The 22,642-nt window shown below is 38.6% G+C and overlaps 1 protein-coding gene across 2 annotated transcripts; it reads left to right on the top strand.

Annotated features, from left to right (window-relative positions):
* Window positions 1–5,319: 5,319 nt before the first annotated feature.
* LOC135651174 (U-box domain-containing protein 15-like) lies at window positions 5,320–8,300 on the top strand. 2 transcript variants are annotated; one of them, XM_065171051.1, is made up of 3 exons: window positions 5,320–6,024; window positions 6,112–7,009; window positions 7,636–8,300. In XM_065171051.1, the coding sequence occupies exons 1-2, from the start codon at window positions 5,516–5,518 to the stop codon at window positions 6,995–6,997; spliced, it is 1,395 nt and encodes a 464-aa protein (XP_065027123.1). In that variant the 5' UTR covers window positions 5,320–5,515; the 3' UTR covers window positions 6,998–7,009; window positions 7,636–8,300. The 2 variants fall into 2 exon arrangements, with proteins under 2 accessions (XP_065027123.1, XP_065027122.1); XM_065171050.1 differs by lacking the exon at window positions 7,636–8,300 and having other exon boundaries at window positions 6,112–7,627.
* Window positions 8,301–22,642: the final 14,342 nt, after the last annotated feature.

Raw genomic sequence — 22,642 nt, 5'->3', positions numbered from 1 at the left:
GTACTGGTCTAAATTCTCTTTTTTTTTTTAAATATTGCATTGCATCATACATCTATCACCCTTTTTTAATTTATTATTTTAAATATTTTCTTATTTATTTAGGATCTAAATAGTATACGGTTTTTCTAATTTTTTTTTATTTCATCAAACATGTATCCATATAATATTTTTTAACATTTGAGTTTGTAAATAGAGGAATAACCTATGATAAAAATTTGGATCAGAAAAGCCAACTCCTAGTATATAATACACTATTTTTTGAGTCAAACCAAAAATAGTGTTTCATTAGTTCAAATACTTTATAATTTTTATAAATGCTTTAAATTCGACGCAGATGGACAACTATCGTCAATTTTCTAATTTAGAGTTTTTTATTTATTTAGAATCTAAATAATTTGTTGTTTTGATATTTTTCTCTTTATTTTTTTCATTTCTACCAAAACATGATGGATCCACACAATATTTTTTGACGTTTAAGCTTTTGAATAGATGGACAACCTATGATAAAAATTTCGTTTAAGAAAATTAAACCCCGATATATGATACATTATTTTTAATTTAAATTAAAAAACGATGTATCAAATACAAAGACTATCCAAATACTTCCATATTTTTATGAAAGCTTTGAAATACAAAGATAGATATCTATCACTATTTGTTTCTATTTTAGATAATATTTTTGAATTTTTTTATTTATTCAGAATCTAAATAGTTTACGATTTTCCTATTTTTACCATTTTTTATTTCTATCAAAACATGATGGATTCATGCTATGTTTTTTTAATTTGAGCTTTTAAATAAATGAACAAACTATGCTAAAAATTTGGTCCTGAAAAGTCAATTATTGGTATATGATACACTGTTTTTTGGGTTAAACCAAAAATAATGTATCACATATGGTCTAAATTCTTTAAATTTTTTGTAAAAATTTTAAATTCATCCTAGATGGATATCTATCACTTTTTTTTTCTAATTTAGAGGGTTTTTTTTTATATTCTGATTTATTTTGAATCTAAAAAGGTTATATTTTTTATTTTTTATTATATTTTTAATCAAAATATGATGGATCCATATAATATTTTCTTATATTTGAGCTTCTAAATAGATGAGTAACTTATGGTATAAATTTGGTAAAAAAAATAAGTCCTGATATTCAATACAGTATTTTTGGGTCAAACAAAAAATATTGTATGGCATACAAGGACTGGATCAAATACTCTAAAATTGTTAGAAAAGCTTTCAATTGGATTCAGATGGACATCTATCAGATTTTTTTTTTCTAATTTACATATTTTTAATTTGGTAGAATTAAAAAATAGTGTGTTTAACATAAGGATTGGTCAAAATATTGTGAAATTTTCATGAAACCTTTGAATGACACACAAATTTACATTTATGATAAGTTTTCTATTTTATAATATTTTTAATTTTTATTAATATTTTTAGCATCTGAACAGTTTGAATTTTCCTTTTTTAAAAAATTAATTATCATAAAAAATGTTCTATCCATGAAATGTAATGTTTTTAACATTTGGTCTTTTAAATAGATAAGAAACCTATCCTAAAAATTTGGTTAACAAAATCCAAGCCCTTTATATTTTTTTATTTTTAAAATATATAATTATTATTATATTATTCTTGACTTTATATTTATTTTTTTAATTATTAATTATACTTTTTATTTTTATTATTTTATAATTTACTATATTTTTATATACTCATTTATTATTTTAATAATATAAATTGATATCTGTCAATTAATTATTTAATATAATATATTTTGACATTATGATGATATATTTTTTATATTTTCTGGGTTAAAATTAGTAAATAAACTATTTTAAAAAACTTTAAAAAAAATAATTGTCATATAGACATTTTAAATTTATTTTTAATTTCTTAAATATTTTTTAAAAATTTTACCATATTTTTTAAGATATGTAAATATTATTATAATATTACTCGTGACTTTATTATTACATAAATTAGTTTTAAATTTAGATATTATTATTTAATTATATAATATAATTTAATATATTTATTTATTATTTGTAAATATATAAGTTAATATATCTCAATAATTTTTTTGACTCGGTTCAATTATTTGGATTACTTTATTAAAAAGATGGAGAGAGAAAATAGCAGTTTTTAAATTGAGAGAGAATTTATTGGATTGTTACTTTTACTATTTTGAAAATTTTAAGAAATTTTTGAAAGTTAGGATGTTTTGCAAGAATTTATTAAAACTAAAACGCTTTGCGAGAATTCACATTTTTAAGTTAAGTTAATTAATATTAACTACAGTTAGACATAATAGCTTGAATTTTCTTAATGAATTTTAACACGCCAAATATATATAGTTTTCTAGTATTAATAATTAGTATCAATTAGTAGGCTATTTCCAAACTTTGAATATATATATATATATATATATATATATATATATATATATATATATATATGCCCTATTTAAAAATTGGAATTTAGAGATAAAATATCTACCAAATCCTCCTTTTGCAAGTTCTTAATTAACTCAAAGAAATATCTATTAGACTGATTTCATGGAAAAATTTTGCTAGTTAAGAAAATTAGATAGATTTGTGATGATATATTTCTCGACCAGTGTTGACAGCCTTGTTTGATGAAATGCAGCAGTCAAGTCCACAAGAGTTGACTCCTCTCGTTGTCGCATTGCAGCATGGATGCATCACCATCTCAAGGACTAGTCCGCGCAATGTGCATCATGTGGATGTGTTGAGTCATTCCACCATTCAATATGTGATGTAATCATGTGGTGGTTTTGTTGAAATATTCTACAGTTTGACTGTTAAGTTGGTCTTCAATTTCTTGAGTTAAAGCCAAGATCTCATTCTACTGTGTCTCACACCAAAGATGGTGGAGCTGAGGCATGTAGTGTTTTTTTTTTTTTTTACAGTGGTTTAACATTTACTATGTTTTGTGCACTGGTATTTTCAATGAAAATTTTAATTTGATTTATTTCTTTCAAAATCGAGTCCATCTATATTTTTAATTATTATTATTATTATTATTATTATTATTTTACAAACTCTTAATTGAGTTTGTTTTCCAAAAAATGCATATAGTCCACTTCAGAAATGTAATAGGTCCAAACGTTCTACTCATCAGAGCATATAATGATAATAAAATAGAGGATAGTGATAGAAATAATAGAAGATAAGAACAATATAATATAAGAAGCTTTATTGAAGTAGAGAAACTTTAACTTGAATCTATTAACATGTTCCCTCTCCTATTTATAGGAATTAGGAGGAAGGATTTCCCTAACAAAATAGAGGATTTTCTTCAACAAAATAGAGAAATTTCCTCCTAACTTATCTTCTATCATACCTCGCAAGATGGTGCTCCTGACAAGGATACCAATCTTGGATCAATGCAAAGAATTGTTTACAAGCGAGATGCTTTATGAGTAAGATAAATGTAGATCGCTGCTGCTACTGCGATTGCTGTTGCTGTGATGGCACAGGCGTTCCCTTCATTCTCCTTAAGTCTGCCGAATGTTGACAGATCAGCGAAGACTACCACGGTGAGGAAGATAAGGATTGACCACGGAGCCTCTTAGGAATGCAACGGCATTGGTCGCTGGCTGAAGGGTGAAGCTTCACTTTTCTCAACGACGTTGGTCGCTGGTCGAAGGCAAGAGCGAAGCTTCGCTTTTCTCAACGACGTTGGTGGTGATTGCGATTACGACGGCTGCGACGATAGAGAAGAAATCTATAGCAATGTTGCAGTGATGCTACTACAGCAAAGGAGAAAACTACAACAGAGGAGGAAGCTGTAGCAAAAGGAAGCTGTAGCAGAAGAGGAAGGAAAATAGCTATAACGAGGAAGAAAGGTGGGGCAATGCTGATGAGCAGCACTAGAGATGCCGTAGCAGAAGGGAACGGATGTTGGCGCAGAGTGGCAACAGATACCATGATAGAAATAATAGAAGATAAGAACAATATAATATAAGAAGCTTTATTGAAGTAGAGAAACTTTAGCTTGAATCTATTAACATGTTCCCTCTCCTATTTATAGGAATTAGAAGGAAGGATTTCCCTAACAGAATAGAGGATTTTCTTCAACAGAATAAAGAAATTTTCTCATATAGGAAAATCTTATCTTCTATCGGATAGATCAACAGGACCTCCAGACTTGATCAATAATACTTCATCCATTTTTTAATAAATATATCCAAAAGAAAGAAATCATCACTATCTAAGTTTATTCTTTTTTATTATATTTTATTTCTCGATAATATTAATAAAGTCATAAAATTTTAATACCATCAATGAACATGTACTATATTTGTCATATTGTTGTATACCCTTTGGATTTATTTATTGAAATAGACAACCTTAACCACTAGAATCTCCAATGAGAAATTTATTTTTGATTTATTTATTTCGGAATCTAATCTAATTATTCATCTTTTTCCCTTTTTAAAATTCTTATTGGAATGGACAAACCATCTGACATACTTCTGTGACATAACATATATTAAAGAGAAACTAGGTAATTAAAATCACATTAGTCAAAGTCTCCCTCTCTCTCTTTCTATCTATCTTCTATTTCTCTTTTGCATCAATTATTTTATAAGCAGAACCACATCATGTTTCACCATGTTCTCTTTGTTCTCTATTTAATACATGCACTGTGCTTGCTTCCCGGATCTGAAGTGAGGTGACATCCACCTTCCCACACTCCCTTCCAAGACTTGAAGAAAGACACAACACACATCCCCTAAATGTCAACCTTGTTTGACTCTGATGGCACTCCCACCTCTTGCGCTGCTGTCTACAGTGAAGTGGTAGGTGCTTCACTCATTAATAAACTCAGGGAAGAACAACAGAGAGAGAGAGAGAGAGAGGCACGGAGAGTACATTGCAGATGGCCATCGTCCAACAAAAAGGAGATCCAGCTGCATGCTGAGGGAGACCAAGGAATGATAGAGTAAAATGCTTGGATTAGTTACGGATACCTTGACGTCTAATCCATCTTATAGGAAAGACCCAACATGTTCCCTTCCGCTCATGGATGTTTTATTTCTTGGCCCATCCCCATGCATACATGCCCTACTGTATTATGCAATGTGGTATAAATATGTGGGCACAATCCGTGCGTTCTCCAACTTAGACCATCACAAATGTGGTATAAATGTGATGTAAGTTGAGTGGATTCCATTAGTATCACATGCACTCTGAATTAGACTTTGATTAGCATATGACTCACAATTTTCTACCCATCTGTTTCCTACGCATTAGTTTACTTTTCCGAGTTGTTGGTGGGGGGCCTCTGCGTGGGACCATGACTCTTAAAGAAGGGGATATGCGATTATAATATCGCTGGAGGGAGCCAGAGGCGAGAGATAAAAGAGAGAAGCGAAGGAGCTGATAGTACGGAATCCATGGCTTCTTCCCCACGCTTTGGTTCTCTCCATTCTGTCCTGTCTCCCGTGCCATTCCACTAAAGGTGACGGCTTTGAGGACCCGCCATGGCCAAATGCATGCTCCCTGACGCCGCCGCCGGCTTTTGCCTCTGGCCGACCTTCTCCCCCGCCGCCCTCCGCCGCAGGATCCTCGAGGCGATTGCCTGCGGCGCCTCCCGCCACCGCGGCAGACGGAAGGCCTGCGGCGGCGTTGATGTGACCGAGCCGCTTCCCCGCAGACCGAGGCCTGGCCGGGCGGAGCGGCTCATGGAGCTACTGCAGGCGGAGCCCTCCGACTCCGGCTCCGACGAGGCGGACGACGCCGAGGCGCGGCGAAAGGTGGAGGCTTTCGAGGAGATCCAGTGCGTGGTCGGTCGGCTGCAGCTAGACGACCAAAGGCGGGAGGAGGCGGCGACGGAGGTGAGGAGGCTCGCGAAGGACGACCCCGAAGCAAGGGAGACGCTCGCGATGCTCGGAGCGATCCCGCCTTTGGTCGGGATGCTTGACTCCAAGGATCCTGATCTCCATGTCGCTGCGCTCTACGCGCTTCTCAACCTAGGGATTGGCAACGAGTTGTAAGCACCTCATTCTTCGATGTGAGATCGAACCTCGGTTTTTTATGCTGTTTTGCTGGGATTTCTTACCAATGTGTGCGTTTCCAGGAACAAGGCGGCGATCGTGAAGGCCGGCGCCGTCCACAAGATGCTACATTTGATCGAGTCCGGAAGCAACCCATCGATCTCGGAAGCAATCGTCGCCAATTTTCTCGGCCTCGGTGCGTTGGATTCAAACAAGCCCGTCATTGGTGCCTCCGGCGCGATCCCCTTCTTGCTATCCGCCTTTCGAAGCCCTGAGACGAGCCCCACGGCGAGGCAGGACGCTCTACGCGCCCTCTTCAATCTCTCCATCGCCTCCGTCAACCTCCCCCTCCTCGTCGACGCCGGCCTCGTCCCCTCCCTCCTGGCGGCGATCGGCGACATGGCGGTCACTGAACGCTCCCTCGCGGTGATATCCAACCTCGTGGCCTCTGGTGAGGGGCGCCGGGCTGTGAGCCGCTTCGCTGATGCTTTCGCCATCCTTATCGACGTCCTAGGGTGGTGCGACGCAGCCGCGTGCCAGGAGAAGGCAACGTACGTGCTGATGGTGATGGCCCACAAGGGGCACGGCGACCGGGCGGCCATGGTCGAGGCCGGGGCCGTCTCTGCCCTTCTCGAGCTCACGCTGCTAGGCACCCCGCTCGCCCAGAAGCGGGCCTCGCGGCTCTTGGAGATACTAACAGTGGAGAAAGGGAAAAGAGTGTCAGAGGCAGGAGGGAGTTCCGGCGTGTCGGCGGTGTCGGCGCCATTGTGTGGGGCGGCGGCGGAGACGGCTCCTGCTGAAGAGGGGATGAGCGAGGAGAGGAGGGCGGTGAGGGAGCTGGTGCAGCAGAGCCTGCAGAACAACATGCGAAGGATCGTCAGGCGGGCGAATTTGGCTCAGGACTTCGCGCCGTGGGAGCGGCTTAGAGCGCTCACCGCCACCTCTACGTCCAAAAGCTTGCCCTTCTGAGGTGACGAAAAGGTAATGGAATGGAGGATGGAAGGCTTCGATCGCTTCTCTTTCGTCGGTTTCTCACTAAGAAACCTCCCTTTTGTCTTCCCTGGTTTCGCCATCTATTCTGCCCGTGAAGTGCGAGCCATTTCTATCCTCTAAAACACTTCTTTTTTCCTCCTCTACGGTGCACTCTTTCTCCTGCACCGATGTCTTCTCTTCTTTTCTCGCCTGGTTTGGGTTCTCTTTGTCCACATAATAGTCTTCTAAATAGAATACGTACAAAAGATCAGTCTTTTTCTCTCCATTCCAGATATCGCCTTCTTTCTTCTCTGACATCAGATGTCTTGGTTCTGGTTCTGACGCAAGAGAGCATCTTTCGAGGCCAAAGTTTTGGAATCTCTCTCTCATTTTCTTCTTGATATGAGAGAAGAAAATTCATGCCTTGTTTGAGTAATATATGAACATGAATGCCTAGAAGAAATGAAAATTCTTTATCTTTATCTAGAAAATAATGCAGTCTACTCCGCCTATTTATCCCTCTCAATCTTCTACCGGGGAGCTCATTCTGATCTCTAAAGAAAGAAATGGAGTAGATAAGACTTCATCTTTTTCTGTGATGGCCCTTTGCTAATGGGAAGCATGTGTTGTTGCAGGAGGAAGAGAGAGAGAGAGAGAGAGAGAGAGAGAGAGCAGATCCATGTGTGCTCAGCAAAACTCTACCTTTCTGTCTCTTCCATGATTACAATTTTGTAAAGCTTAAAGGTTCAGCCAGTCACCCTTTCTTTTGTCTGTTTGTGTGTCATTTTAGGAGAAAAATATTTATGTGAATTCTAGCATGTCTGTGGCTGTCACTTGTCAGAGAATAAAGTCGGAAGTAGAGAGAGTAACGTTCTGAAGGAGTTTTGGGGTAATTATTAATGCCTATTCAATTGGCATCACAAAGTTCACGTTCTAAATAATGTTTGGACCCATCACTGACCATTTGGAACCACATGGATTGAAGCCATAGAAGCAGAGAATCTTATCAGTGTTGTGAGTGTTCTTAAGGCTGGTCATGGAGTCCTTCCCTTTACTTTCTGCAAAGGTTTGGTGGGGGTTTGTTGTCTTCATATCAAACACATAAATGCCAGATCTAATCTTGCTGAAGGAAGAAAGAGGTCAGCAGAAAGCAGAAGAGCTATTGAAGTTTAAAGCTTGGAAGATCCAATCTTCTTTTCCCCCTCATATTCAAGTATTAATAGGTGCTGTATTTATAGGATAAGAAAGAATGTCTTGAGGCATTGTTTATGAGGTTTGGTAGCAGCTGTTGTTTTTTATGTTTGATTTACTAATTAAATGCCAAACAAAATTTAGCATTAAACAAAGTAGTAAAACATTTAGCTCTGATCTTGATTCTTTCTTGGGTCTGTTTCCAGTACTATATTCTTCATATTCTTCTCGAGGAGGCTTTTGTATTTGATGTGGAAAATTTTTACTTGAAATTGCACAGCTTCCGATTAATTAAGAGAATATAATTATTACTTGGTGAATGAAGTTGAACCATGAACCAGTGTGGAGAGAATGCTTTTAGAGCAGAGTTACTACACGAGTGCTGCTCAGACAAGTAATCACTCTGCTAAAAGCTTAGAAAAATGTCTGTTAAACTGCAATTTTCTTAAAGTTCCAAGTAACATATGATGAGGTTCTACATCGAATCGTATCGATCCAATGCAAAAGTGCCAAAATGGTCACAAATTGACAAGAGCATGGTCCAATATGGTGTTCTGGTTATGCTGTTGTACAGGGGTGACTAGAACACTGACATGCAGTATCTTTACATGCTGGAGAAATCTTGGTGTCTGATTGAGATGCCACCAAAACTGGTTTCCTGGTCCCATTGAGCAAATAGATCCTTTGGCAGGGTTTTGAAACAATTTGGCATCATGAGAAGATTTTAATTTTTTTACACAACTTGAACAATCAAAGTTTAAAATCATAAAAACAGTTTCTTTATTTATACCAGTACAGTTGCATTTGTTAACCTTTTTCAAATTTCATATTGATTATGAGAATACACTAAGAAGTAGGAATGAGGTAAGATTCGATGGGACTTTGGGTAGGTAGTGTATATGATTTATTTGTTTGGTGCTTCGTAGTCTTATGTCGCGTAGGCTTGTGGCGCTAGGTAATGACTAATTTTAGACCCTTCGTCGTATGATTATTTGAAGCTAATAAATTTATCTATTTGTAATTATTAATAAAATATTTTATTCAATTATGTTTATATATAAAGTGACGGTGGTGATATGTAGTTGATGTTCTGTTACTAACATATTTTATTGTGGGCAAGTCCAGAGCATTTATAGTCATCGAGAAGATTAATCATTTATTTATGATAAGAATGATACATGATTGTTGGTGAACAAATGTGTCGTGACTAATGAGTCAGTACAGCCTGGTCCACGGATCAATGTCGGGAGTCTTCTGCCGGCTGAGCTGGATTCCGAGATCGATCGAGCCGTCACGATGGGGTGCTGATCAGCATTCCTTGGTGTCCTGATCCGGGTGCTATGTATGTCGTGCTGTATCTCTCCCTCTCTAAGGTGGTTGGCAGCTCGTCTTCATGAGATGGCTATGTTTTCCTATAAAAATAGCCCTCGTCGGGATCACCTGACGAGGTCCCTCCGACGAGCAAGTCAGTGGAGTGATCAATTGATTTTTCTCTCTCCTTTTCCTGGATCAGGTCGGGGATATTTATATCTGCATGTGGGAATTGGTCAGGCCCTGGTCCGGTATGGCCATTGACTCTGGGGGTGGAATAACCTATCTAACAAGGTGACGTCTTCAGGGGTGCTTGAGCGGCGTCAAACGGTACTGCCCTAACAACAGGCGACATCGCCCCCAGCCCTTGGGGTGGTCAGGCCGCACAGTCATACTGTTGGAGCTTGACATGGCATGCACCCCGCAATTTTGAAGGCGTACGGTGTTGCGTCGATCTGTAACATTTGTCGGTGGTTCACATAAGATCAAAATATGTCCTGGTCAAGGCAATACCAATAAATTCCAGGATAGTATGATGCTCGGTAACAAACAGCTCGTCTCTAATATTTCCTTGCATCGGCCCAGTCACCTTGGTATTGCCACTTAACAAGGATGAGCTAAAGTGATCTACTGGCAAATGGGGATAGGTTAGCTGCTCTATCTGTTCTTCAACTCTTTCTAAAACTTGACCTTCATTTGGATTTCATTGAAATGAAGATAAAACAAAGGCAGCAGCTCAATGCCAGGGAGTGTGATGGGTTGGAGAAAGCAATGTCCATATCTCTGCCAAGTGTAGCCTCTACTAATCGACTTGCACCAAATGGGGTATGACTTTTTGTCTGACCTTCGTATCAATTTCGAAAACAAATCGACCTCCAATGAAAAATCAATTTATTATAGTTTCATCATATTAGTGCAGATAATACCTTTTCAATTAACCAAATATGGAGAATCTTTCCTAATAACAAAGCATTAAGATTTCAACACTATAAGAACATCATCTCATGAGGAATATAAAATATTATGTTTAATCTTTCTTTATGTTTGTTGATGAGAATCCGACTTGATTCGAGTCTGATTTGCTTAAGAAATCTTGATGGTGCTTAGAGTCTTGATCTTTCAAGATGGATTAGTCCATTCTATAAAAGAGGGACTATTATAAATGCCTTAGAAAGATGTTCCTAGGTCATAAAACACCTGAAACTACTAAACAAGAAAAACCTAAAGCAAACAATTAGGTTTTTTATGGTGCACCTGATTTCAAAGCCCAAGCCCTTATTTATAGTTTAAACAAGAGATACCAAACTTGATTTTCCTGATGTGGGACTATGTGGGATTTGTCAAACTAACAAATCTCCACTTAGGCATGTCCCAACATTAACAATTAACAAAACTTGCTCCACCTTCTTCACAAAAGCCCCAACGGACAATCACCAACAATGAACACCAACCAAGTCCAAGCACTACTTGAACTTGTAAACCGGAAGAGGCTTCGTAAGCATATCAGCTGGATTGTCCTTTATATAAATTTTTTTACCCGAAGACGGCTTCACAAGATCCCAAGTTCTATTCTGATGAAGAGATTCAATTTCTTCATTCATCGCAATCAACAACTTAGCGGAATTATCATAAAAAACTACATTTGAGTAGATAGTAGGCTCACTAACTTCATTTGTTTCTTCTGCAACAGACAAAGCATATGCAACTAAATTTGCATATCTTTGTGGTGGTCAAATATCTCTTCGTGATCTATTTTTAGCTATGAAATATTGCTCTTCTTCTAGATCATCTTTGTTAGTAGATTCAGAACCATCTACTAGCATTCTTTGAGTAGAAGAGTTCAACTTAAAAAGAATATGAACTACCAATCTCAAGCTCCACCTGCTTCTGTGCACTGTCATTTGTACAACTAGTAGATTCCTCTTTGGAAGATAACATAGATAATTTATCAAATGTAACATATTTACTGATTACAAATTTTGGGGATTTGGGATCAGAACACCATAATCTGTATCCTTTTACCCTAGAAGCATACCCAAGGAAAATGTATTTTTTAGCTCGAGGCTCTAATTTTCCTTCATTTATATGCATGTATGCTAGACACCCAAAAATTTTTAAATCAGAGTAATCAACAGGAGTACTTGACCAAACTTCCTCCAGAGTTTTAAAGTTAAGTGTTGCAGAAGGAGTGCGGTTGACAACGTAACAGGCTATATTAATCGCCTCTGCCCAAAAGTCCTTTGTCAACCCTGCATTTGAGATCATACACCTTACTCTCTCCAAGAGTATTTTGTTCATATATTCGGCCACACCAGTTTGCTGAGGCATCATCCTAACAGTGTGATGCCGAACAATTCCTTTATTTTTGTAGAATTCATCAAAGTCACCTTCACAAAATTTCATGCCACTATCTGTTCGAAGCCCATTAATATGTTTACCTATTTGCTTATCAATCAAAGTCTTTCATTGTTTAAAGGTTAGAAAAATATTATTTTTATGCTTTAGAAAATAAACCCAAACTTTCCTGGAATAATCGTCAATGAAAGTCAACATATACCTAGCACCACCCTTAGACTGAACACGAGCTGGACTCCAAAGGTCTGAATGAATATATGGCATAGTACTCTGTCCGTAAAGAAGACCCCTTTTGCTCAATATGCTCAAATTTTTTCACTCATATGACCCAAACGCATATGCCATAATTTGGTGATATCAAACAATGATGATGACGAGACTGCAACTGAGCCTCTGACAGTAGTTTCCTGCAAAATATATAAGCTACCAGATCTACAAGCTTTCATAACAACAAGGGCACTTCTAAAAATTTTATAACTCTACTTTCAACTGTGTATATACACCTAAGGGCCTCTAGGGTACCTAAAGAGATGAGATTCTTTTTTAAATCAGGAATATGTCTAACATTATTGAGCGTCCTCACAATACCATCATGCATTTTAATTTAGATTGTGCCTCTACCAACAACATCACACGCGACATTATTGCCCATCAAAATAATTCCACTATCACAAGATTCATATGTGAAAAATAAATCTCTATTAGGACATATGCGATAAGAACAACCCGAATCTAAAATTCATTCATTTTTAGACCTCGTCTTATCATCAATAGCAAAGAAAATATTTCCAACATTCTCATCAGTTGCTATACTAGCTTCAGCGGACTCAATAGTTTTCTCAACAATTTTTTCCTTTTGCTTTAATTTATTTTTCAATTTAAAGCAATCAGCCTTATGTACCCCATTTTATGACAATATCTGCACTCTAAATTTCTATGTTTGGATTTAGATCTAAATTTAGATCTACTACTGTCAAATTCTCTTTTATCTGTTCTACCCCTAACAATCAGACCTTTAGCCTGATTCCCTTTACTTTCACCAGTGATATCCCTATCTATCTGCTCCTTAGATTTTAATGCAGATTTAATTTTCTGATATGAAATTATTTCTTTTCCATAAATCATAGTATCACGGAAATGCTTAAAAGCTTGGGGAAGAGAACACAAAAATAATAGGGCCTTATCCTCATCATCAATTTTTGCATCTATATTCTCCAAATTCATAACTAAGGAATCAAATTTATCAAGATGTGAGAGTATAGATGTACCTTCAGTCATCCGAAGCATATACAAACTCTGCTTCAAGTAGAGACGATTCTCCACTATCCTCTTTATATACAAGGCTTTAAGCTTGTCCCACATGCTCTTAGCCGTAGTCTCCATAGCTACCTCCCGTAAAACCTCGTTAGAGAGATTTAGAATAATGCTTGATCGGGCCTTCTTATCCATACCCGCAAGATCTTCCTTTGATGTACCATCTTGAATGTTCTCAGCTCCCTATAGTGCCAAATCAATTTCGTCTTGAACCAGAATAGCCTCCATCTTGAGTTGCTGTAGAATCTCGTATTTTGATGATGAAACTACTTGATATATGTTTATGAATTAATCTGCGTTTTGAGTAACGCAGGATACTTCGATCAGGATGAGACAATTAAAGCAGGAAAATCATGTTGTGCCGGAGAAACATGTCAGAAGATTGGACGTCGGGCCGGTGGATCGGTCGACGTATCGACAGAAGGCTTCGGGCCGTGGACTCGGGCATCGGGCCAAGAAGAGCGGGTATTGTGCCAAGGATATCGGAGTTGCGGAGTCAACTGGCCGATTGGGCAATAGGCTGCAGGAAAGGACGATGCGCCGAAAAATCGGACGAAGCGTCGAGGGACCAATGACATGCCGGACAACTTGGTTAATTGCTTAGGATTAATTGTCTCGATCGAAGTTTTTGTTTTGAGTGTGCAGGATTAACTACGATGGAAGAAAGACAAGCAGCAGGAGTTGCGCCGGAGTCAAGTTCATGATCACGTTGGGAGTTTGAGAGTTCGACGGAAGTTCGGACGGTTGTCGGAGGTTCTGCGAGAACAGATCCGAGAAGTCCAGAAGCTTGCCAAGCGAAGCTCGTTGGAACTCGCCAAGTGGATCGTCGCAAAGTCCATGAGTTTGCCGGAAGTCCGCAGGAGCATCACCGAGGGTTCATCGGATGATCGACGGAAGTTCGCCGGAAACTCGCTGGAAGAAGCGATTGACGCACCGAAGCAAAGCTGCAGAAATTGTCTTAGATCTAATCATAGTTAGCATGTTGATTAAGTTAGAAAATGGGAGGTGATCCCATTAGCTTAATCTTGGGGCAATTGGGCCCCTGAAAGACTGAAATTGGGCCGAATGGAGCTAACCATTCGGACCCTGATTGCACCAGGAGGTGCAACCGCCTGGGCCAGGAGGTGGCACCACCTGGGCTAAGTCTCCCAGCGAGACTGGGCGGTGCAACCGCCCTAGCTAGGAGGTGGCACCGCCTGAGCTCAGTCTTCGAGCAAGACTGGGCGGTGCAACCTCCCTGACAGAGAGGTGGCACCGCCTGAGCTCGGTCTTCGAGCTCTGGCAGAGAGGTGCAACTGCCTCAGTCAAGAGGTGGCACCGCCTAGGGCTCAGTCTCCGAGCCAGACTCAGACGGTGCAACCGCCCCTGACAGAGAGGTGCAACCGTCTGGGCTCAGTCTTCGAGCTCTGCTAGGCGGTGCAACCTCTCCAGTCAAGAGGTGCAACCGCCTGATCCTGGAATTCCGGGATTTGATCGTTTTGAGCTCCAAATTTGAATTGGGTTGGGGCCTATAAATACCCCACCCATTCAGCACTGAAAAGATACAGACCTATACCGAAATCTTGATCTTTTCTGTGATTCTAAGAGCTCAAAAGTGTTGTAAAGCCTTTAAGTCTCCTCCTTCTGTTCTTCAAGTTTTGAGTTGTAAAGTGAGGAGAGAAAGGTCTGTAAAGGTTGTCTCCTGAGCCTATCAAAAGGAGAGAAACTGTAAAAGGGCAGTTGGCCTTCGCCTATTGAAGGAAGGCTTCTAGTTGACGTCGGTGACCTCGTCGGTGGAGGAAGCCAAAAGTGGAGTAGGTGAAGACTGACCGAACCACTCTAAATCTCTGGTTTGCGTTTATTTTGAGCACTTTATCATTACTGCAAACCTCCTTCATAACTACTGCTCTCTGCGCTTTTACGAATAAGTTCTAAGTGCTGTTCTTTCCGAATCTGCATTCAGACGTAAATCGATGTTTTCGTACATTACAGTTTACGTTTACGTTTTGATTCTGCAAAACTGTCTTCTGCGCCTTCACGAACAAGTTTCTAAGTGCTGATATGTCCGAATCTGCTTTCAGACGTAAACCAGTGTTTTCGTACGATATTACATTGCAGTTTACGTTTACGCCTTGATTCTGCAAAACTGTCTTCTACGCTTTTACGAACGAGTTTCTAAGTTCAGATCCCTTTGAAACTGCGTCTAGACGTAAAATTGCGTTTAGACGTAAAATTGCCCAAACTGTGTTTAGACGTTTTAGACGTAAACTGAGTTTAGACGTAAATCTGCGTTTAGACGTAAATCTGCGTTTAGACGTAAAACTGCGTTTAGACGCAAACTACGTTTAAACGTAAAACTGCGTTTTAGACGTAAACTGAGTTTAGATGTAAATCTACATTTAGACGTAAATCTGCGTTTAGACGTAAATCTACGTTTAGACGTAAAACTGCGTTTAGACGCAAACTGCATTTAAACGTAAATTGTGTTTAGACGCAAACTGCGTTTAGACGTAAACTGCGCTTAGACGCAAACTGGGTTTAGACATAAACTGCGTTAAGAAGTAAAACTGCGCTTAATCTTAAGTAATCTTAAAATCGGCTTTTACATCGAAATCGTTTTTATCGAACGAACGCAGCTTTCATTTTTAATCGCTGAAAGATTTCCGCTGCACTAATTCACCCCCCCCCCCTCTTAGTGCTCTCGATCCTGACAATTGGTATCAGAGCGGGGTATTTCTCATTTCGGATTTACACCCGAGAGAAATGGCTCTTCAAGAGGGCATATCGGTTGTTCGTCCACCGTTCTTTAACGGATTGGACTACACTTATTGGAAAACTCGAATGAGAGTTTTCTTGATTTCTCTGAATCTGGATTTATGGAATATTGTTGAAAACGGTTTTCAACTTCCCTCCAAACCGATGAATGAATGGTCGGATTTGGAGAAGAAGTATTTTTCTTTAAACGCAAAGGCTATGAATGCCTTATTTTGCGCTTTGGACAAAAATGAGTTCAATCGGGTTTCTTTGTGCGAAACGGCTTTCGATATTTGGCGCACTCTTGAAATCGCGCACGAAGGAACTAGTAGAGTCAAAGACTCAAAAGTTAATATTTTACTGTATGATTTCGAGCTTTTTCAAATGAAGCCAAGCGAAACCATTGGTGACATGTACACCCGTTTTACGGATGTCGTCAATGGTTTAAGAGCTCTTGGCAAATGTTTTTTTAATTCTGAACTTGTGCACAAGATTTTGCGTTCTCTTTCTAAGAAGTGGGATTCAAAAGTAACTGCAATACAAGAAGCTAAAAACCTAAACAACTTACCACTTGAAGAACTAATTGGTTCGTTAATGACATATGAAATGGTACACAATGCACATGATGAACATGTTGAATACAATCACCTTCCAAAGAACAGGAAGGATTTGGAACTCTGGACAAATGAATGCCACTTGAGCGATGACTCAAGTGATGAGGACAATGATGAACAAAACAACCTTCCAAAGAATAGGAAGGATTTGGGACATAGAACATTTGAAGACCACTCGAGCATAAGCTCAAGTGATAGTGAACTTAAACTACAAATGAAACGAAAATTAAAAAGCAAAAAGAATGGAACTACTTGCTTTAAACGCAAGAAGAAGAACAAAAATTGGGATGAATCGAGCTCCTCCGAAGACGAAGAAAAAATCAACAAAAGCGAGGCGGCAAACTACGCCTTAACAGCCTACAATGTTGAGGTAATGCCTTTGGTTTATTTTGAAATTACTTGATGCTTTCATGATGTAGTTTTCTTTTTTAGTTTAGAATTAATTTTCTTGAAAATTACATGTTAAAAAAAAATTACAAAATTATGATCATGCTAGTAATTTCGAAAATGATAATATTGCATATTTTATGATAAATAAACAAAATTATTTTGATTGAAAATATGAAATCATGGTTAAGAAGTAATAATGTGTATCATGTTTGATTAACATTGTTGAATAAAATCACGTTTGATTTAAAGTAATGCATAATAATATTAAATGGTTATGATACAATGATTAACAATTTTATGCATGAGATTTTAAGTTATTCATGATCATGAGCTTGTTTGATCTTCATGATTTAAATTCAAAATCTATAGCAAAAATCATGTCTGAATATATGAAAGTGTTAATTTCATTTTCGGATTCACTTAACAAGTGGTATCCTAACAATCGGATTTACTCATACACTTATGAAAAATAATTTTCTAAAATAGATTTGATGAAATGATTCCTGCTTATAAATTTCATCTTGAAATATGAATGATAGTATTTTTGCTTGCAAAGATTTGTTTCACATACATATCTCCTATGATTCATGTGCAGAAAAAGAATTTATAAATCATAATACAATGAGATTTCTTATGAAAAAATAAAGTGCTTTTGTGATTCATTGCTAAAGAGAATAATTATTAAAATCATGATCTTGATAATTATAACATGAAGCTCGTTATAAATCAAGATCGTTCATTATGCTTATCAAAAAGGAGTTCTTCAAATGAAATGCAACTTGTCTTTTGATTTCTTAGAATTCAATGAAGTGTCATATTAATATCTTAAAACTTGGAATATTTTAAAATGTGATCTTGATAATAATGTTTCAAGTTGCTCTTTGTACTATATCTTTTCAAATGAATCATGAGCCTTGATATCATATATTTCATAATATAGAAATAACAAGATTTCTTTGCCTTTTGTCTTGAACTTTCATGCTTATCTTAATTTGGCATATAAAGACTAAGGCATGATTAGATGAAAAAGAATCTCTTAAAAAATGCTTTTCCCATCTGATCGAGATTAATGATTTCATGATATTTTGTGAATCTCGAAATTAATTTTAATGACTTGATTATGAATTTCAAGTTAATGATTTGATTTGAATAAGTTTTATCTAAATCATAATCTTGATCTTGCAAAATTGAAGTCACAAATAATATCCTGTGGTATTCATGAATTGATACTCACAATATGAAAGCATTGATATTCATGACTTGAATTGGATTGAAACATTGTATGCTTAAATTAATCATTCTCCTATGTTTCAAAAATTCCTTAAATACCTTATGTGATGATTGAAAACTAACTTGCTTTATGATGAATCACGAATCATAACTTGATCTATGATGCCTTGAAATGATTGAAATATTTAACACTTTTATGCTCTACCCCCTACTTTCTTCTTGTTTTCAATGATAAAATGGGGAGAAGTTTTGATCATGCATGGTAGGATATAATTTGACAAAATTGATACCATCATGATATGAAACATTTATGATGTGCAATTATGCATGCAATACTTGTACTTTCTAATTATGATGTGATGTGTTGCATATGATGTAAATCATGATTTAAAATGCTATGAGTGCTAAGTTACACACTTTGAGAAGAAATTGCTATATTGAAACATTAATGTAATTATGAATGGTGATATGAAATTATGCATGTAATACTTCAACCTATGATAACGATGCATGCAATGATAAAATATTCATGATGAAAAATTGTCTTGACATTCATAACTTGATTATTCATCCTTTGTCATGATTTTGAAATCGTTGTAAAAGGAAAAAGAACTACAAAACTGTATTCTTCCTTTCTTTTTGACAATGACAAAGGGGGAGATAGCTAGCTTGCACAAGTCAAGAATATGCAAAAACTTGATTGCTAACTTGCTTATTTCAAGAAGCAAAAATTGTCTTCTTGAAAATCACTATCTTGAATATCTCAAGAAGTAAGACTTGCAACCTGCACATTACAATAGGAAGCAATAATCATGAGCCTACACAAGAAAGTTATCTTGCATTTGCTTTCGAAGTTTTTGCTAGCTTGTATATTGCAAAACTTGTATATCGTAAAAATTGCTAGCTTGTAGTCTAAAGAGAAGCGAAAAGTTGCTATCTCAAAAGAAGCATATGTGCTATCTTGCCTATCTCAAGAGGCAAAAATGCTAACTTGCACATCTAGCAAAACTTGACAAATTTGCATATCTCAAAAAGCAAGAGTTGCTTTCTTGAACATCTCAAAACTGCTAGCTTGCATGTTCTAAAAGTGCTATCTTGTATGCTGTAAAACTTGCATATCTAAAACTTGATAGCTTGAATATTCTAAGCATGATTCAACACTTGCTATATTTTCTAGTAAAATTGCATGATGATAAAACTTGATATTATGTTTTTCATGCAATGAGTTAAAACTTACATCACAAACACTTGATTGTGGTACTTCTCCTTTTTGTTGATGACAAACGGGGAGAAGTATGTTGATGACATCACATGTTATGCATAAGTTTATGATGACATGTTGCTTGGATTTTTGAATCCAAGAGTTTCTATCAATATGGCATATTGATAGGGGGAGTTTGTTTAAACTCTGGGAGTTAAGGTTAACTCCGTTTATGATGACATGTTGCTTAGATTTTTTCTAAGAGTTTCTATCAATATGGCATATTGATAGAGGGAGTTTGTTTAAACTCCGGGAGTTAAGATTAGCTCCGTCATCAAGTAGTTGTCATCATAAAAAAGGGGGAGATTGTTGAATCTCGTATTTTGATGATGAAACTACTTGATATATGTTTATGAATTAATCTGTGTTTTGAGTAACGCAGGATACTTCGATCAGGATGAGACAATTAAAGCAGGAAAATCATGTTGTGCCGGAGAAACATGTCAGAAGATTGGACGTCGGGCCGATGGATCGATCGACGTATCGACAGAAGGCTTCGGGCCGTGGACTCGGGCATCGGGCCAAGAAGAGCAGGTATTGTGCCAAGGATATCGGAGTTGCGGAGTCAACTGGCCGATTGGGCAATAGGCTGCAGGAAAGGACGATGCGCCGAAAAATCGGACGAAGCGTCGAGGGACCAATGACATGCCGGACAACTTGGTTAATTGCTTAGGATTAATTGTCTCGATCGAAGTTTTTGTTTTGAGTGTGTAGGATTAACTACGATGGAAGAAAGACAAGCAGCAGGAGTTGCGCCGGAGTCAAGTTCATGATCACGTTGGGAGTTTGAGAGTTCGACGGAAGTTCGGACGGTTGTCGGAGGTTCTGCGAGAACAAATCCGAGAAGTCCAGAAGCTTGCCAAGCGAAGCTCGTTGGAACTCGCCAAGTGGATCGTCGCAAAGTCCAGGAGTTTGCCGGAAGTCCGCAGGAGCATCACCGAGGGTTCATCGGAGTTGCGGAGTCAACTGGCCGATTGAGCAATAGGCTGCAGGAAAGGACGATGCGCCGAAAAATCGGACGAAGCGTCGAGGGACCAATGACATGCCAGACAACTTGGTTAATTGCTTAGGATTAATTGTCTCGATCGAAGTTTTTGTTTTGAGTGTGCAGGATTAACTACGATGGAAGAAAGACAAGCAGCAGGAGTTGCACCGGAGTCAAGTTCATGATCACGTTGGGAGTTCGAGAGTTCGACGGAAGTTCGGACGGTTGTCGGAGGTTCTGCGAGAACAGATCCGAGAAGTCCAGAAGCTTGCCAAGCAAAGCTTGTTGGAACTCGCCAAGTGGATCGTCGCAAAGTCCAGGAGTTTGCCGGAAGTCCGCAGGAGCATCACCGAGGGTTCATCGGATGATCGACGGAAGTTCGCCGGAAACTCGTTGGAAGAAGCGATTGACGCACCGAAGCAAAGCTGCAGAAATTGTCTTAGATCTAATCATAGTTAGCATGTTGATTAAGTTAGAAAATGGGAGGTGATCCCATTAGCTTAATCTTGGGGCAATTGGATGATCATCGGATGATTAGACAATTTCTAATCATCGGATGATCGACGGAAGTTCGCCGGAAACTCGCTGGAAGAAGCGATTGACGCACCGAAGCAAAGCTGCAGAAATTGTCTTAGATCTAATCATAGTTAGCACGTTGATTAAGTTGGAAAATGGGAGGTGATCCCATTAGCTTAATCTTGGGGCAATTGGGCCCCTGAAAGACTGAAATTGGGCCGAATGGAGCTAACCATTCGGACCCTGATTGCACTAGGAGGTGCAACCGCCTGGGCCAGGAGGTGGCACCGCCTGGGCTAAGTCTCCCAGCGAGACTGGGCGGTGCAACTGCCCCAGCCAGGAGGTGGCACCGCCTGAGCTCAGTCTTCGAGCAAGACTGGGCGGTGCAACCTCCCTGACAGAGAGGTGGCACCGCCTGAGCTCGGTCTTCGAGCTCTGGCAGAGAGGTGCAACCGCCTCAGTCAAGAGGTGGCACCGCTTGGGGCTCAGTCTCCGAGCCAGACTCAGGCGGTGCAACCGCCCCTGACAGAGAGGTGCAACCGCCTGGGCTCAGTCTTCGAGCTCTGCCAGGCGGTGCAACCTCTCCAGTCAAGAGGTGCAACCACCTGATCCCGGAATTCCGGGATTTGATCATTTTGAGCTCCAAATTTGAATTGGGTTGGGGCCTATAAATACCCCACCCATTCAGCACTGAAAAGATACAGACTTATACCGAAATCTTGATCTTTTCTGTGATTCTAAGAGCTCAAAAGTGTTGTAAAGCCTTTAAGTCTCCTCCTTCTGTTCTTCAAGTTTTGAGTTGTAAAGTGAGGAGAGAAAGGTCTGTAAAGGTTGTCTCCTGAGCCTGTCAAAAGGAGAGAAACTGTAAAAGGGCAGTTGGCCTTCGCCTATTGAAGGAAGGCCTCTAGTTGACGTCGGTGACCTCGTCGGTGGAGGAAGCCAAAAGTGGAGTAGGTCAAGACTGACCGAACCACTCTAAATCTCTGGTTTGCGTTTATTTTGAGCACTTTATCATTACTGCAAACCTCCTTCATAACTACTGCTCTCTGCGCTTTTACGAACAAGTTCTAAGTGCTGTTCTTTCCGAATCTGCATTCAGATGTAAATCGGTGTTTTCGTACATTACAGTTTACGTTTACGTTTTGATTCTGCAAAACTGTCTTCTGCGCCTTCACGAACAAGTTTCTAAGTGCTAATCTGTCCGAATATGCTTTCAGACGTAAACCAGTGTTTTCGTACGATATTTACATTGCAGTTTACGTTTACGCCTTGATTCTGCAAAACTGTCTTCTGCGCTTTTACGAACGAGTTTCTAAGTTCAGATCCCTTTGAAACTGCGTCTAGACGTAAAATTGCGTTTAGACGTAAAACTGCCCAAACTGTGTTTAGACGTTTTAGACGTAAACTGAGTTTAGACGTAAATCTGCGTTTAGACGTAAAACTGCATTTAGACGCAAACCACGTTTAAACGTAAAACTACGTTTTAGACGTAAACTGAGTTTAGACGTAAATCTGCGTTTAGACGTAAATCTGCGTTTAGACGTAAATCTGCGTTTAGACGTAAAACTGCATTTAGATGCAAACTGCATTTAAACGTAAATTGTGTTTAGACGCAAACTGCGTTTAGACGTAAACTGCGCTTAGACGCAAACTGGGTTTAGACGTAAACTGCGTTAAGAAGTAAAACTGCGCTTAATCTTAAGTAATCTTAAAATCGGCTTTTACATCGAAATCGTTTTTAT

Source organism: Musa acuminata, chromosome BXJ3-10 (assembly GCF_036884655.1).
Source record: "Musa acuminata AAA Group cultivar baxijiao chromosome BXJ3-10, Cavendish_Baxijiao_AAA, whole genome shotgun sequence".
NCBI lineage: Eukaryota > Viridiplantae > Streptophyta > Magnoliopsida > Zingiberales > Musaceae > Musa > Musa acuminata.
The sequence above is the reverse complement of the archived record's forward strand: the minus strand, read 5'-3'. Positions and strand labels throughout refer to the sequence as shown.